The following is a 15,162-nucleotide window of genomic DNA, read 5'->3' on the forward strand; positions in this document are numbered from 1 at the left end:
CTAACTGGCCACTTTATTAGAAACACCCACGTTGTACTTCCACTAACTGGCCACTTTATTAGAAACACCTACCTTGTACTTCCACTAACTGGCCACTTTATTAGAATCACCCACCTTGTATTTCCGCTAACTGACCACTTTATTAGAAATACCTACCTTGGACATCTACTAACTGACCACTTTATTAGAAACACCTACCTTGTACTTCCACTATCTGGCCACTTTATCAGAAACATCTACCTTGTACTTTCACTCTTTGGCCACTATATCAGAAATACCTACATTGTACTTCCACTAACTGGCCATGTTATTAGAAGTACTTTACAGGTCAACTGTATAGATATACCATTATTATAGACTGTAGCCCATCTGTTTATTAGACCCTGTCCCAAAAATAGACCACCACCCACAAATATCCAGCCAGGAGCAGCTCTGTGGCCAGAAACTAACCACTGACAGTGCACTAGAGGAGGGCTTACAGAAACTGTGCATCAACAGATAAACTACAGCTTCTAAATGTACGAGCTACAGTGTAGGGGTTTCTAATAAAGTGGCCAGTGAATATGTTTTAGAGAGTTAGACCCAGAGAGAGACAGCAGGGTCTTATTAGATGTCATTATTCTGAATTTATTCTGTATCAACTCACTGCCAGCCAAGACTATAATTAAAAACTCACAATCCACATTTTTCTATCTGGCAGTAAAATCCAATGAATATGGTTATATCTGGGAATAAAAGAGGGGGAGGCATTTATCACCCAGAATAAAAGAGCTGATCTAAGATGAATTTGCTCATCATAATTAAGTGAATACAATTATTTGGACAGAAGGTGACTGATCTGAGACCCTCGCTCTTTCTGAGGATATGATACATTATCTTGAATTATGTTACAGTGCGCTTTCCTGAGTATATCATGGGTATCTCAGAACACTGTAGAATAGTATGGATCATTAAAAAGACCATTATGGAACCTCCAAACAACAATAATCAGCACATAAACTGCATATTATAAAACGGATAGTTCCAGTCCTAAAATTTGATTGGCTGAGCCGCGTTCGAAGCCGTTGTAAAATCCACAATATACCCACACTTATCACGCCTTACAACAACTGAACTGTGTATTACTGCGCCACGGCACAAAAAAACCCCTCGTGCTGTTAATGGAATAATCTTTGACTCTTATGTTTCTCACATGGGGTAGTAAAAAGTAAGAACCCATTCCTTGTTTAAACTGAGGGGCTGGCAACTTATGTTAGAACTTAACTAGAACTAGGCTGGTCAGCTAGCTAACAGGCTAAAAGATAGCAAACATGCTAAACAACTCCATCATTAATATCACAGGCTTGAATTAAAGTACTTACGGTATGATAAACTGTAAAATGGCACTAAAAAGTGTGAAAAATTTCACTTGAATGGATTACGCTCTTCAGATGTTCGTGTTTCAGTCAGTTGTACCGTCAAACCCAGGCTGAGTCTCAAATGGCTCTGTACTCTTTAAATAGTGTGCTAGCTATGAAAGTTTAGAAATTCTTGCCTCTACAGCCAAATAGTTCATCATATATCGAGTATGGATGTGAGTCCCAAATGACTATTTCTTAGCTGTATTTTGCACCATTGGGATGCAGGATCCAGTATTTAAATTCCTACGTAGTGCACTATGTAGGGAGCAGGGAGCCATTTGAGATTCAGCCCCAGCGTGAGAAGAGGGGCGCCACTGGATTGGTGCTAAATAAGACTTGTGATGGTAATTTGGTGACCAAAAAGTACTTATAAAGCCAAAGTTTTTGCATTAAATAGTGCTGTGTTATCATATGTTCATTGTTATACGACAAAAAGTTTTAAAAAAATCATGAAATGACTGCAATATACAGCGATGGCCGACCAAACGCTCTCCTCATTCAGTGCTCCATAGTTGCTTGGCAGCGATACCATACTCTAAAGGAAGTACATTTCATGGTGGAATACTTGTTTATTTCGATTATTATTAATAATAACTTCAATTATTTTTTGAAAAGTTGTGTATTTTATCATATTTTATGTTGTCCGCTATTTTTTATAAACGCAGTAAGCCCCTTGAGGCTGTGTGTTACTGTGATTTTATCACGGGAAGGGAGTTTTAGGCACTCTGCTTCACATCGTGCCTAAGAACACCATTCCTGTGGTAACATCACAGTAACGCACAGCCTCTTGTGGCTTATTGCTTTATTATACAACTGTATCATTACAGTGAGCACTGGTTGCTAAGCATGCTGATCAGTGTCTCACTTTATTTCTTTAACACATACAGAAACAGAAAATAGATACATTAGATGTCTTCAGTAAGGCAACACTTGACCTGCAGCCTGATTGGTCAGTTCCTGAAGAAGAGAACGACCACAGGCCCACGTCAAACTCTAAACCTGTCATTGCCCATAAGCGAGCTTTGCCGTTGGCAGCTGTGAGGACATAAATAACTGTCCATCCATATTAAGACATCGGGTAAATAAGACACCAGTGGAAGAAAAAAAAAACAATCCTCACCTTGCTTTGGTACATCTTGACCTCCTCGTACGAGTGCGTCTGCCAGGCGAGCTGCTGAAGCTCCTCGGCCGTGTACTGGCACGTCTCCAGGTGGGACTTTATGATGTTCTGCGCAATCCGGTCTGAGCAGGGGAAAGGAAACAGAACAGACCATCCCAGTTCATTCATTTTTCATTAACCAAAAAAGAACCAAGTACTGCTTATACTGTGTGGTCATTTGGTTAAACCCCAAAAAAGCACGATATAAACCAGCTGCCTTGATAAACAAATTTCCCCCTATATTCTTGGTGCATGAGTGCCATCAGAAATGTCAAGATGTGTTTATTACTTTCAATAGAGGGTGGCTCTTGAAGGGAGCTTTCCACATGCTGTTGCTTTTGTTAGCTTCGTTTATCCATGTATGTGGTATGTGGACACCTGACCAACACACCTATATGAGCATATTGGACATCCCATTTCAAAACCATGGGCATTAATATGCAGCTATAACAGGCTCCACTCATCTGAGAAGCCTTTTCACAAGATTTTGGCGTGTGTGTCTGGGAATTTGTGCCCATTCAGTCAAAAGAGCATTTGTGAGGTAAGACACTGATGTTGGACGAGAAGGGCTGGCTCACAATTTATGTTCCAGAGTCTGAGTCAGAGTTATACACAGCGGTGGTGATAGGAACCAGACGTCTGAAAAGTATGAAACCTCTGAAAGTTCCCTCACATAAAATTATTACGTTAAAAGTTTACAAATTTGTTACCTGAAGCCTGAGACATTGTTTTTTACGATAGTTTCAAAATAAACTATAAACTAAAACTAAAAGGCTAAAAACTAAAACCATAAACAATAAACTAAAAGGCAGGCATGTCAAACTTGGGACCTTCCACGCCAAAGTGCTACAGAGACTAACATTTACCCTCATCTATTGCTCTGAATTCAGTTCATGAAGGCCTTGCTAATTAGCTGATGAGCTGAAACAGGTGTGTTTAATGATCCGGTGTGCTGAAGTCTGCAGTGTTTTGGCCTGCGAGGACTGGAGCCTGACACAGGCACTGTAACGCAAAGTAGTACCCAAAAAAAGATTTTCAGATTTACCACTATTTCACCTTCATCAGCATTACATACTCAGAAGACACATGTAGGTGCACTGGTGGTTGTGGATAGTCAAAAAAAAGGGAAAATTTGCATTGTAGACATTGTGACGCCTGGTTCCTATCACCACCACTGTAAAGATATCAGAGTTGATGAACTAGTTCACATCAAACCACTCTGAATGACTTTGTTTTTCAACCATTGAACTGGGCAGAAATCTGGCAAAATCAGTGGACCTCCCAATTCAGGCAAACATCAATTGGTAATGAAGCTCAGGGATGCTGAGATATAAAAGACATGGAATTGTTGTCCTGATGGGCCAGTTTGGGATACTATTCTAAATACAGTGCATCTTCTATTAAAGCTGTCAGTCTCCAGACTATAGAGTTAAAATATCCAGTGGTCCATAAATAATGAGCAGGTGTGGTAATGACCATGACCATAATCACAGTGCATAACAATTCGAGCTGCCTGTAGATATCATATTCACTCGAAACCCTAAACCTCTGTAGACCTCAAGTGAGTTGCATGACATTAGATGCTAAGAGCTACAGTGGAATGGAAACCACAGCCGGTCGTGGTATCTAACCATTGTCCTCTCTTGAACATTATAGCAGAGAAAGATCTTTGGGTTACTGTAAATGTTGGGGAAATGAAGCCTTGTACTGACTACCATCTGGAAACAACCAGGTTATTTCTGTGATGCAAGCACAGCCAATCTTGAGAGTTTATTGTAGGTTCTCTTTTGACTGACAGCTAAGCTACCTATTGTAGCTGAAGCCGCTATCGGTGTTCCTTTGATCGGCTTGTTAGGTGTTTCATGTTTTTATCAAGTAGACAAAGAAAATGTTCCATTTTTCCTGTATGAAGTCATCAGCCTTCATCAAAATTTTGCTTCTTAACGCTGGAGCTAAAGTCTCACATTGCTAACAAACACTAGAAGTTAAAATTCACCCAAATCTTTCCCAAAACTTCTCTCAGCCTCATTCAGGTCTTCATTACACTCAAGCAGACTTGTAGATGTGGTTCAGAGCACAGTGTGGTTCACTGTAAGCTATAAAAATGCACAAACCTTAATTATGCAGCTGAACATTGAGCGGATTGAGCTTCTAACTCGTGTTCAGCTACACATTAAACTTTCATTGCTTTTTATAGTTTGCAGTTGAGTCATACTGTGTCCTAAACCACATCAGCAAGTCCGTGCAACCATAGCGAAGACCTGGATGTGGTTTGAATGAGTTGACAGAAGTTTTGGGCATGTTTTTACAGAAAAGATGTAGGTGACTATTGGGTATCGGTGTTTGTTAGCAACATTAGCCTCGTTGCTCCAGCACTGAACTAAGAAGGCAGAATTTGTCTTGGCAGGTCAGTTTGATCTAGAGTAAGTGGAAAAAGTGATTTTTCATGTCATGAAACTATTCTTTTAAGGCGAAGGTGATAATGTAGTAAAAAACCAAAAGCATGAAATATTCCCATTATCTTAGTTTTGCACTATATTGTATGTTTTGGCTAATGTGGCTAACAAGTAATAGACGGTTATAACCCAGTTTGCATTGTGCAAACTGCCTAAATCATTAAATAGACTTGCTAATGTGATTTTTGACACTGTATAGCACACTGTTATCTCTAAAATGGACTAAAGCAAATCACTTAGCTAAACTCCAAAGACTATTGAATGTTGTCTGTTTTTATATGTAACTGTCAAAGAGTGTCATGCAGTTTGCACAATGCTAATTGGTGTTTATATGGTTCCGTTACGTATTTACTTTAGCCTCACAGCTCCAGCGCTAAACTAAAGAAGGGAACTTTAGTTGCCAAATATGTCTTGGCTGATTGACTACATTGGGTTAAGCCTTCAAAAGCTTATGAGTAACGGCCATGCCATACCCAGCTCCCCCATGGAAACTCCTGGTGCTAGTTGGCTGTCCTGGTACGAGCTGTAGGGGAAGAGGTTGGGCACGGGAGTCAGGTCATATATGGGTTCCTGCTTGATCTGCTTCATGCCGGCCATGTCCAGGCCGGACTGGTCCGGGCTGGGCTGGGTGGAGTCCATGCTGTAGTATCCGGCCGGGGCGCCGTTGGCCTGGCCCTTGGGCATGTCAATAAGGTGGCCATTGGCATACGCGCCGCCAATGTCGTGACCAAGGCTTCCAAGGCCAGACGAGAGTCCAGAGGAGTAAACGCGGGCCAGGGCTTCGGCCTCACCCGTCTGCTGCTGCTGCCGCTGCTCCTGCAGACGCTGCTGGTGCTTCTGCACCTCCGCATACAGTGAGTCCCGCTGCTTTTTAGACATGCGGCCGAACTTCACCGCTGTTGGAGGCGGAGTAGAGTAAGGGAGGGAAAGCAAAAACAAGCGTAAGAGAACTTTTAGACCCTGATTTTGAAAGACAAAATCTCAAATAAAATATAGTATATAACACTAAATTATATATAATAAACAAAAAAGCTGCTCTGTTTCTCACCATCCCGGGACATGCCCAGAGCCAGGCATTTCTGCAGTCTGCAGTGCTGACATCGGTTGCGGTTGGTTCTGTCAATCAGACAGTTGCGCTGGCGAGGGCAGGAGTATGAGGCATTGTTCTGTTGACTCCTCCTGAAGAAACCCTACAGCAGGACACAGCAGAGGATATTAGGGGCACCCTACAAATAAAGCTAGAAGGAGGTAGGCCTCGGCCTAGTCCTAAACTCAACTGAACAGGAGGGGTCGTCAACCAAGATCAGCAAGTTAGTGATTATTTGGGATGAAAGCTTAGGACCCAATCTGCTCTTCAAGATTTCCCTGCCCTGAAAGCCCTGCTGGCCTTTAGAAGTCTAAAGTTATTGCTGTTACTTTAGTTATATAGTTCAGTAAATAACTACTACTACTTTCGAACCAAATCAGCATGTAGTCAAAGCTTTCTATGCGTTTCTGTGTTTCCTATCACTGTATAGAAGATGCACAAGGCCTCCTTTATTGTTGGATGCTCATTCAGAGCACAATTCAGGTTGGTTAGAGCTTATTACTGGTTTGCGACTGAAGTGTGACGTCCTATTCATATGTTTTCTTGTTGTTTGTGATACAAACTAAATGAAAATATTCACATCAATATACACAATTAATAGCAACAAGCAGAATAAATCACAGAAATAGCCCTGTTTTTGCTCAAGGCTTAAATGGTTCATTCATTTACATTAGATTTTCCTTCTGTTTCCAAGCCATTAAATAAAACATGCTTTTGTTATCACTGGTGATATCTGCTAAAATTTTCTAAATGGTTTCTAGCAAGTCTACACAAAACTGCTAATGTGGCTGGTGATCTAGTCTAAACCACAAAATCAGTAGTCTTTAATGGTGTTAGACAAGGTACTGTTCTACAGTGCTTTTGGAAAAGCCCATCATGTTTATTCTCACCTTACACCCCTCGCACGTGATGACCCCGTAATGGATCCCTGAGGACTTGTCTCCACAGATTTTGCATGGTATAACTTCGATTTGGGCTGCGGAGAGAAAGAGAGAGAGCGTAAGAGAGCCAGTTGGACAGTTGCTGGCTGTTAGATAAAGGCTGAAAATGACAAAATGAATACTGAGCTACTAATCCAGCCACCTCGATTCATGCCCGGACCCCCCTCTAGATCAAGACGTTTTGACGTGAGGAACTGTTTTGACCAAAATTGAGCACACTGGTCTTTCTAGAAGAAAGTGATATGGTTGGTACGGTATAGTGGGTAACACCTCTGCATTCTACACTGTAGACTGGGGTTCAATCCTTGGCCAGGGCAGGCACCCTACACTATACCTATAAGCGTCCTTGGGCAAGACTCCTAACACTCCCTTTGCCTACCTATGTAAAGTCCATCAGCCAAGTTTGAAATTAGCTTCTTTAGTTTTGCTCTGTAGCTACAAGGTTAATGCATTTTACCCAGTGCTTATTCGTGGAATGCTTATTTCCGTACAGGTTAGCATCGTATAAATGGCATAAATCACTTTTTTCAAGCCAAGTTGAGTTGTTTACCCCTTTTTACAGTAACGCAATTTCTGCCTGTTTTGGAGAACTGTTTTCTTTGCATAACATTGAATAATCAAAGGTAAGCAAGCAAGTCAATATTGATAAAATCTGTATTTTCATTGTGGCATGATATTTATCACAAGAGTTGTGCTGTCTGTTTATCTCAGCACAGCTGTCTTTTTTGATTTTTTTCACAGCAGCGGGCTTCCTTTCACCCCATCATTGCTCGCTAGCAGCTCAACACAGTCACGAAAGTTCATACTTAGAGAGCTAATAGTGTCAAAGTTAATCTTTAAACAGAGTTACAGTAAAAAATATTTTATTTCTATATATTAAATAAATATATCCAAGTCGATTTCCATCCACTGGCAGAATGGCCACTAGTAGGCCAGCAGAAAAAGGCAAAGAGGCCATATAATCCAAAATAGACTTGTTTTTGTGGGTTTTGACTGCACAATGCTATCTGTTTTAGCATGTCACATAGCTAAAAACAGTGGTAACATGTAAATCATGAGGCAGGTCTGATGAAAGAAGAACAAATTTGCCTAGGCTAATCAACTACACTTATCTGAGAAACTACTGCTTTGAAATAAATCAAAGAAATGTTTTCTCTGGAAGATCAAGAAAGGGCTGGACAATGTACTCATCCCTACCTTGTAGTTCACCCTTGCTCGTGTACAATTAAAGACTGTGGTCCATCTGTTGATGAAAAGTTTATATTAGCTATCCTGTAGCTCTTTTCAGTGGCCAGTTTACCACAGAGCTGCTCTTAACTGGATGGGTGGTGCACCTGTCTCAACCTAGCAGTGACAGTGACATGGCTGATGCAATCACACCACCATGAACCACACATACCACGATGAAACTACCATGTCAATGTCACTGCTGAGCTGAGAACGATCCACCACCCAAATACCATCTGGTCAACAGCAGTGTAGTGGTCAGAAACTGAACAATGAGGAATGGGGTAGAGTAATGGTGTAGATTGGCCAGCAAAGGACAGGCTACAGTCTGTAACTGTACACCGATATATGGGACTTATAAGGTAGGTGGAGCTATAAAGTGGACAACGAGTGGACGTTTATACAAAATCTTACAGAAAAACAGTATTTGGTACTTTTTTTGACCTTCACAAAGATATGTTGGGATGTATTTGTTATATGTCCAAAGGTTCTAAAGGCAAAGGTCAGTTTCAGATTCATGAGAACTATGGAAAACCACATTTGCAGTTATTCTCTTGTAAAAGTGACAAAATACGCCAATCCAGACTTGCAAGCCTTATCTAAGAATGTCCTACGGGCTGCGTTTCGCTGCAAAATGGAAATTAAAATGAGGAGAGAAGATCCACAGAGAGGGAAAATGAGAGAGAGTGGGAGAGAAATCCAGACCCGTCTGCATGCTGAGACTGCACACTCACTATAAAGAGATTAGCCACCCAATCTAATCCTAAATTATTTCTACACACGTTCTTCCCCCTGCTCTACACTGGCTTATCTGATGCAGCAATTCTCAATTAATCTTTCCACGCTCGAGCCCACATTCGACTGTGCCAGTGTCGTAAGTGTAGAGGAATGAAGACGGCCAAAGAAAGTGTTGTGGTTCAGTTCTTTGCTAGATTAGTTTAATACTGAACTACAAGTAACCTTCCCTTGAGTCATTCAAATCACTCCTGACGCTTGTTCAACTCACTAATAAAGTACGGCCTCAAATAGATTCAGTTCGGTTTTATTTGCAGTGTTTTCTGGAAGTGGCACTGTCCCAGAGCAACTTTCCAGAATTGAGGGGTGCAGCCCCCTATAGAGCAACCCTCTTTAAGAGCATGAGGGAGAACCACTGAGAGGAATCTAGGTTCAAAAGGAGAAACTCCCTTATAACATGAGGAGGAAATACCGAGAGGAATCAAGACACAAAAGGAGAAACTCACTAAGAACATGAGGAAGAAACACTGAGATAACCCAAGACTCAAAAGGAGAAATTCCTTAAGAACATGAGGAAGGACGCCTGAGAGGAATCAAGACTCAAAAAAGAAACTCCCTTATAACATGAGGAAGAACCCCTATGAAGAATCAAGTCTCAAAAGGAGTAAATCCAATGGAACTTGAGGAAGAACCACCAAGAAGAAGCACGACTCTAAAGAAGTAACCCACTAAAAACATGAGGAAGAACCACTGAGAGGAACCAGAGGAACCTCAAATAGAAAAACTCTATAAAAGCAAGAGGAAGAACCAAGTGAAGGTGGAACAATAACTCCACTGTGAATATGCCATCTGTAAGGAGTTGAACTTACTTTATTGACCTTGAAGGAAAATATGTCTTATACTCAGTGGGGCTGACCATCAACAGAGGAAACACATTCAGACATACCTTGAGTCTTGGTTCTTTCTCATGCTCTTAGGGAATTCTTCCTACCACTTTTGCCCTCGACTACACTTATTAAAGATCTGAACCTGTATTCCTTGAAAGCTGCTTCGGAACAATCTCGTAAAACTTGCTGTACAAATAAAAGTCATGAGCGTCCAGAGAAGACCATTCTAGAGAATAGTGTTAAATAATAGCGCAAACTCCTGCCAGCTTAATAGTTGGCATCAGTTGCAACTCAAAGTGATACAGTGGCCTCATAAAGTATTCAGACATTTCTACCAGACTTGTGTTAGGAACCAAAGTGTTAAACCAAGTGGCTGACCGTTCGAGCACTTTGACAAAGTATTCTTTCAAAAGGTGGCTCATGTGTTTCAAATTGTTCCTGTTTGCAGACTTCTGCAGGTTTCCATCCAAAATGTCTTTGTACACTTCATGATCTCATCAATGAACCCAAGCTCAATGACACCATTGTGAGTAAAACAGCCCCAAACTTAGAGGTCTCCACTTCTGTACCTTACAGTGCCCTTAGTGCAGTCTGGGTGGGATTGTTCTCCAGGCTTTTGTGAAATAACTCAACTTTACCAATGGTTAAAGTGTCCAAATACTTTTTGGAGCTGCCATACGGGTCAGCTCGCAATGGGCAAAAGTCGTAAACAAACCGGAAAAAGAAAAAGAGCAAAGTCCCTTCGCTTACCTACAACATCTGATTTCATTTTCTGCTGACGGCGCCACGCTCACACCTGAGACAAGCACACCGTGGGATCCTCACAGGAATGTGAGTGAGTCTGTGTTCACGCGCATGTCTAGGACTGTGTGATCATATTCCACGGGGTGGGCGCGTGTGTATGTGTGTGTGCGGATGCATATGAGCACGCCGATAATCTGTGTGAGAGAATATATGCTCAGAACGGCTGGCTAGTCTGGCTTAGCCTGAGAGGAGACAGCCTGTATGTGCATGTCATGCCTGCAGTTATGTAGATAGAATAGTGTCAAATTTAACACATTAAAAGCTTGTTTGACCCTTTGAACCATTCGTGCTGAAGCCCAGCTGCTTGTGCACCATGTGTTGCTATGGTTGACTGTAGCCGTATTGTTCAAATGCAGCTTTTAAATGGCAAGTTTCACTGATGAAACCAAAGTTATTTCTTATAACTATCACCGAAACACACAGAGTCTGAAGTGTTGTTTACAGATAAAACCTCACCACGGATACTGGCATTATCAGTGATATCGATAACGTTAGCATGCCTTGGGCAGACTACACTGGACAGTGTGGATAAATCAACGAACAGCAACACGAAAATGGAAAGCTCTAGTTCTTCTCAAATCAAGACGTAGCAGTATGAGAGCGAGAGGCTGCAATCAGGAACGTGCAGCCTCTGTTGATCTCACTGAATATTTCTGCTGAAAATTGGAAACTGTGTTCACCTTATTTCCATGTTCATGTGATTTTATGTTCAAGTACATGTTGAATTATTGAAGGTGAAGGTCTTTGGGGGTAAATTTGGTGACATTTGTGTGAGTTTAGATCATTTGTTTACACATACATGACCATTTTGTGACCTCTCTTCATCCCTTCTTGTGTTATATCGGCCTTACAGCTGATATAAGTAAATGACCTTTGTTCTGATTGGCTGTCCTGCCTTGAGCCCCATTCAAAAAAAGCTAGAGACACTCCTCATAACATCAACGTGAATGGGTGGGGCTAAACTGCTGTAGGCTCAATAGGTGAAAGTATGTAAATTGGTTGGTTTTTGTGACATCACAAAAACAATTCATTCAAACAGGCCATGGACTGAGGAGTGGACATTACATTTTAAAACTTTAACAGCTTTTACATGCTGCATCCACTCCTTCATTTCAGAAAAATGAAAACACTTTGTTTTACCACGATATGGACCCTTTAAAAGCCTATGTGTGTATGTCTCTTGTGTGTTCGGCAGTATATGAGTAAGTGTGGTGTGTATTAGATGTGTGTGGGTGTGCACTGAGTAATCTAATGGGATTAACGCACACAGCCATGTCCAGCGTAGACTGTTTAAGCTGTGGTCAGGCCTGTGTGCTTCGTCTCTCTCTCTCTCCCTCTCTCTGTATAGTCTGCTCTGACTTAAGCTTCCCCCCGGCATGCGTGTGGTGGGGGTGGGAGTTTGCCCTTTGTGACCCTCAGGCCCAGGCGACACAAGGTCATTCCCATAGCGATGTCACCTTCAGTCCACCGCTCGTGGGTAAACGGACATCTGTCTGCCGTCATCACAAACACACACCCTCCACTGAAAAATAAGTGATGCACTGCATTTCCACATAAATAAAATTTACCCCCTGGTCAAATTACATGTATTGTTCATAGCACATCCTCTACAGGGAACTTAAATATGGCATTTTTCTGCTAATTTTAGTGAACAATTTCTGTTTATTTGCAGAGTTTAACATATAAAACAATGACTTTTGCACGTTTTCTTTTCCAACTTGTTAATTTCAGCAAAAAAACAGTACTTGTGCATTAAAACGTGTAGTAATGTGTTCTCTGTAAAGGATGTGTTCACTTATTTTCACTTAAATCAACAAAACATAACATTTGACCAGGGTTGCAAAACCTTATAATACATCAACACAGTTTTATCCTTTTTTTCCAATTATTGCTGTTGTAATGTATGTAATGTTTTATTCGTGTGGAAATGAACAGGGGCAGGCTTAGGCCCAGGCTATTTTTGGACTATGTCTTGGTCTTTTTTAATGCCAAATTAGCATTATTATGTGCATTTTAAGCAAAAACCTTCATAAAACATAAACACAATTTGTTATTATTTATTATTACCAGGACAAGACCTATGCAACCCACTCCAACCCTCATTTACTTCTTTTATTTATTGATTTTTACCCAGTGTCTCTTCACATGTTAGGACTTCTCCAATCACACGGCGCAAAGAAGCTTCCTCCAAGACACATGAAGAGCCACCACATCTTTCTAACCTGCCGCTAACACGATATCAGACAGCTCAACATGCTTGGAGCTAACTCAACATGCTTGTATGCTAACTACCAATTTTGTTACGTTAGCGAACAGATGCCCATGTTAGCTGGCACCGTAACAACAATAGGCCGATATTAGGAAAGTTGCGCCATGGGGGCGTGCAGCAAAACCAAAACCGAAATGAGTCTTGCAAGGTGAAAAAATAGCAAAGGTGACATTAATTTAGTAGTCGTCATATCACGAACTGGTTAAACACCGATTCATATGACCGAAGCTATGAACTGGGTAAGCAACCACTACACCACCAATACACCAAGTCTTCCAACTTTCAAGCCCTTTACAACTGTACAAGAATAAACTGCACTAACATTGTAATGTTTATGAAGGAGCATTTGAAAGTAAACTTGTTGGAGTACTTTATGTATAGTAAATGTTTCAGATGAATGACGCTCAATGTGCAACGCTCCTTAATGTGAGATCTGATTTCATTCTGATTCTATCATAGGGCAACAACTCTTCAGGGGTCTTTGCTCAGTTTAGGCCCTACATTCAATGCATCACTCTTTTTTGTACTCAAATCACTCCAAATCAGTCTAGTCTAAGCATCAACATGATGAGATTAAGCTTTATCGGCAATTTTTATTTTAAAAAGTCATAAAATGTAGTCGATCAGCTAAGACACATTTGCTGTCTGAAGTCTGCTTCTTTAGTTTCGCACTGGAGCTATGAGGCTAATGTAGCTAACACGTAATGGAAACCTAAGTACACCAACTAGCATTGTGCTAACTGCATGCCTAAATCAGCTCACCCTTGGTTTCTGACACTGTATGACATACTTTTATTGCTATTATTTTGTGTTCACTTTGCTCGTTGGAGACAATTTGACATCAGTATTTAATTTGTATTCATTGGTTTTCCGTAGCTGCAAAGATGAGCACACATGGCACAGTGATTTGTAGCTAGAGTGCATTTCTTTATCTTGACTTGTCGCATCGTTTTAGTGCAGCCAGACCCTTAGAGATGGACCTCTAAAGAGACCTCCTTGAAAAGGACTGGACGGGGAGGAGATGGTTTTTCCAATAAATTTTCCTCAATTCTCTGACCAGGCCATCGTCCCTTTTTGCCTTTCTACAAGTCTGCTTCCCAGCATTCCTAGCATTTAATGTGTTATTTATTATTGCTGTATTCCGAGTTCATGATTTTTGTGTTTTTGGCTATCACTACCTAACACAATCCCTAAGTAGCTCTACAAATCCTGACTGTTAGCCACTGATCTACAGGCTACAAAATCCATCTAGAGAGCTAGCTAGCATCACTGATATAGCACTAACATCTATTGGTCCACAGACTTTTTTCTTTGTTAAAGGAATAATTTAGCCAGTTAGCAAAAAAAAAAAGCTTTAAAAGTATCCACCACAAAGCAGTGCTTAAAATTTACTTCTGCCTTCAGGATACATCATCAGAAGCAGTTTTATCTAAATCTTTAAGGCAGTAAAACTTGCTTTCAAGACCAAACAATTGTGTTTACAGCGGATGTAGTGATGGTTACATTTTGGTCATTAATTTTTACATTCACTTTGGTCAGCATGACCCTTTATTGCTAGAAGACAAATTTTTCCTCTTATCCCAAATGTGTTCGATCAGGCAAGACGAGTGGCTTCTTTAGTTTTACATTGGAGCTAATGTAGCTAAGAAGTAATGGAAGCCGATTAGCACTGTGCAAAACGCATGCCTACATAACTGCACACTCACCTCACATTGTATTGTCATCTCAAATAGACACTTTTCTTACACTTCTATGTCTATAAAAATGGATAAACGTGTTAACAAAGCCTCAACAAAGTCCTACAGAAAAAAAACAGCACAGACCAGCATGCTGGTCTAGTGCTGGTCTGGTGCTGGTTTGGCTGGTCACCCAGTATGGTCATGCTGGTTTGGTGGTAATCAGTATATTAACTTCTATTGCTGTTGACCAACATTCCAGCATCCAAAACACAACATCTGCTGGTTTTGCTGGTGACTAGCAATGCTGGCCTATGCTGGTTTTTCTAGCAGGGTAGATTGCCACCAATAGTGTTTTAGTTATGCTAACATAGTTTTGTCCATTTATATAGGTAACAATCTATCCTACAGAATCAGAAACCACAAAAGTAAGTATTGAGATTATTTAAGAACTTGACAGTCTAAGACAAATCAACATGTGTAAAGTTCTCTAAAACACTACATACGTACAGAGTGCTAAT

The 15,162-nt window shown here is 40.9% G+C and overlaps 1 protein-coding gene across 2 annotated transcripts in view; it reads right to left on the reverse strand.

Moving 5' to 3' along the window:
• rorb (RAR-related orphan receptor B) overlaps positions 1 to 15,162 on the reverse strand; it is a 49,354-nt gene that overhangs the window by 10,699 nt on the left and 23,493 nt on the right. Inside the window, exons 1-5 of one of the 2 annotated variants that reach the window (XM_036598809.1) lie at positions 10,643 to 10,801; positions 6,993 to 7,078; positions 6,064 to 6,205; positions 5,489 to 5,911; positions 2,521 to 2,642 (exon numbers count right to left, since the gene is read on the reverse strand). In XM_036598809.1, coding sequence (XP_036454702.1) covers positions 2,521 to 2,642; positions 5,489 to 5,911; positions 6,064 to 6,205; positions 6,993 to 7,078; positions 10,643 to 10,661 — 792 coding nt within the window. In that variant the 5' untranslated portion in view covers positions 10,662 to 10,801. Of the gene's footprint in view, positions 1 to 2,520; positions 2,643 to 5,488; positions 5,912 to 6,063; positions 6,206 to 6,992; positions 7,079 to 10,642; positions 10,802 to 15,162 lie in introns of those variants that run through there. The other variant, XM_036598810.1, reaches the window with a different exon arrangement.

Source organism: Colossoma macropomum, unplaced genomic scaffold (genome assembly GCF_904425465.1).
Source record: "Colossoma macropomum unplaced genomic scaffold, Colossoma_macropomum, whole genome shotgun sequence".
Taxonomy (NCBI): domain Eukaryota; kingdom Metazoa; phylum Chordata; class Actinopteri; order Characiformes; family Serrasalmidae; genus Colossoma; species Colossoma macropomum.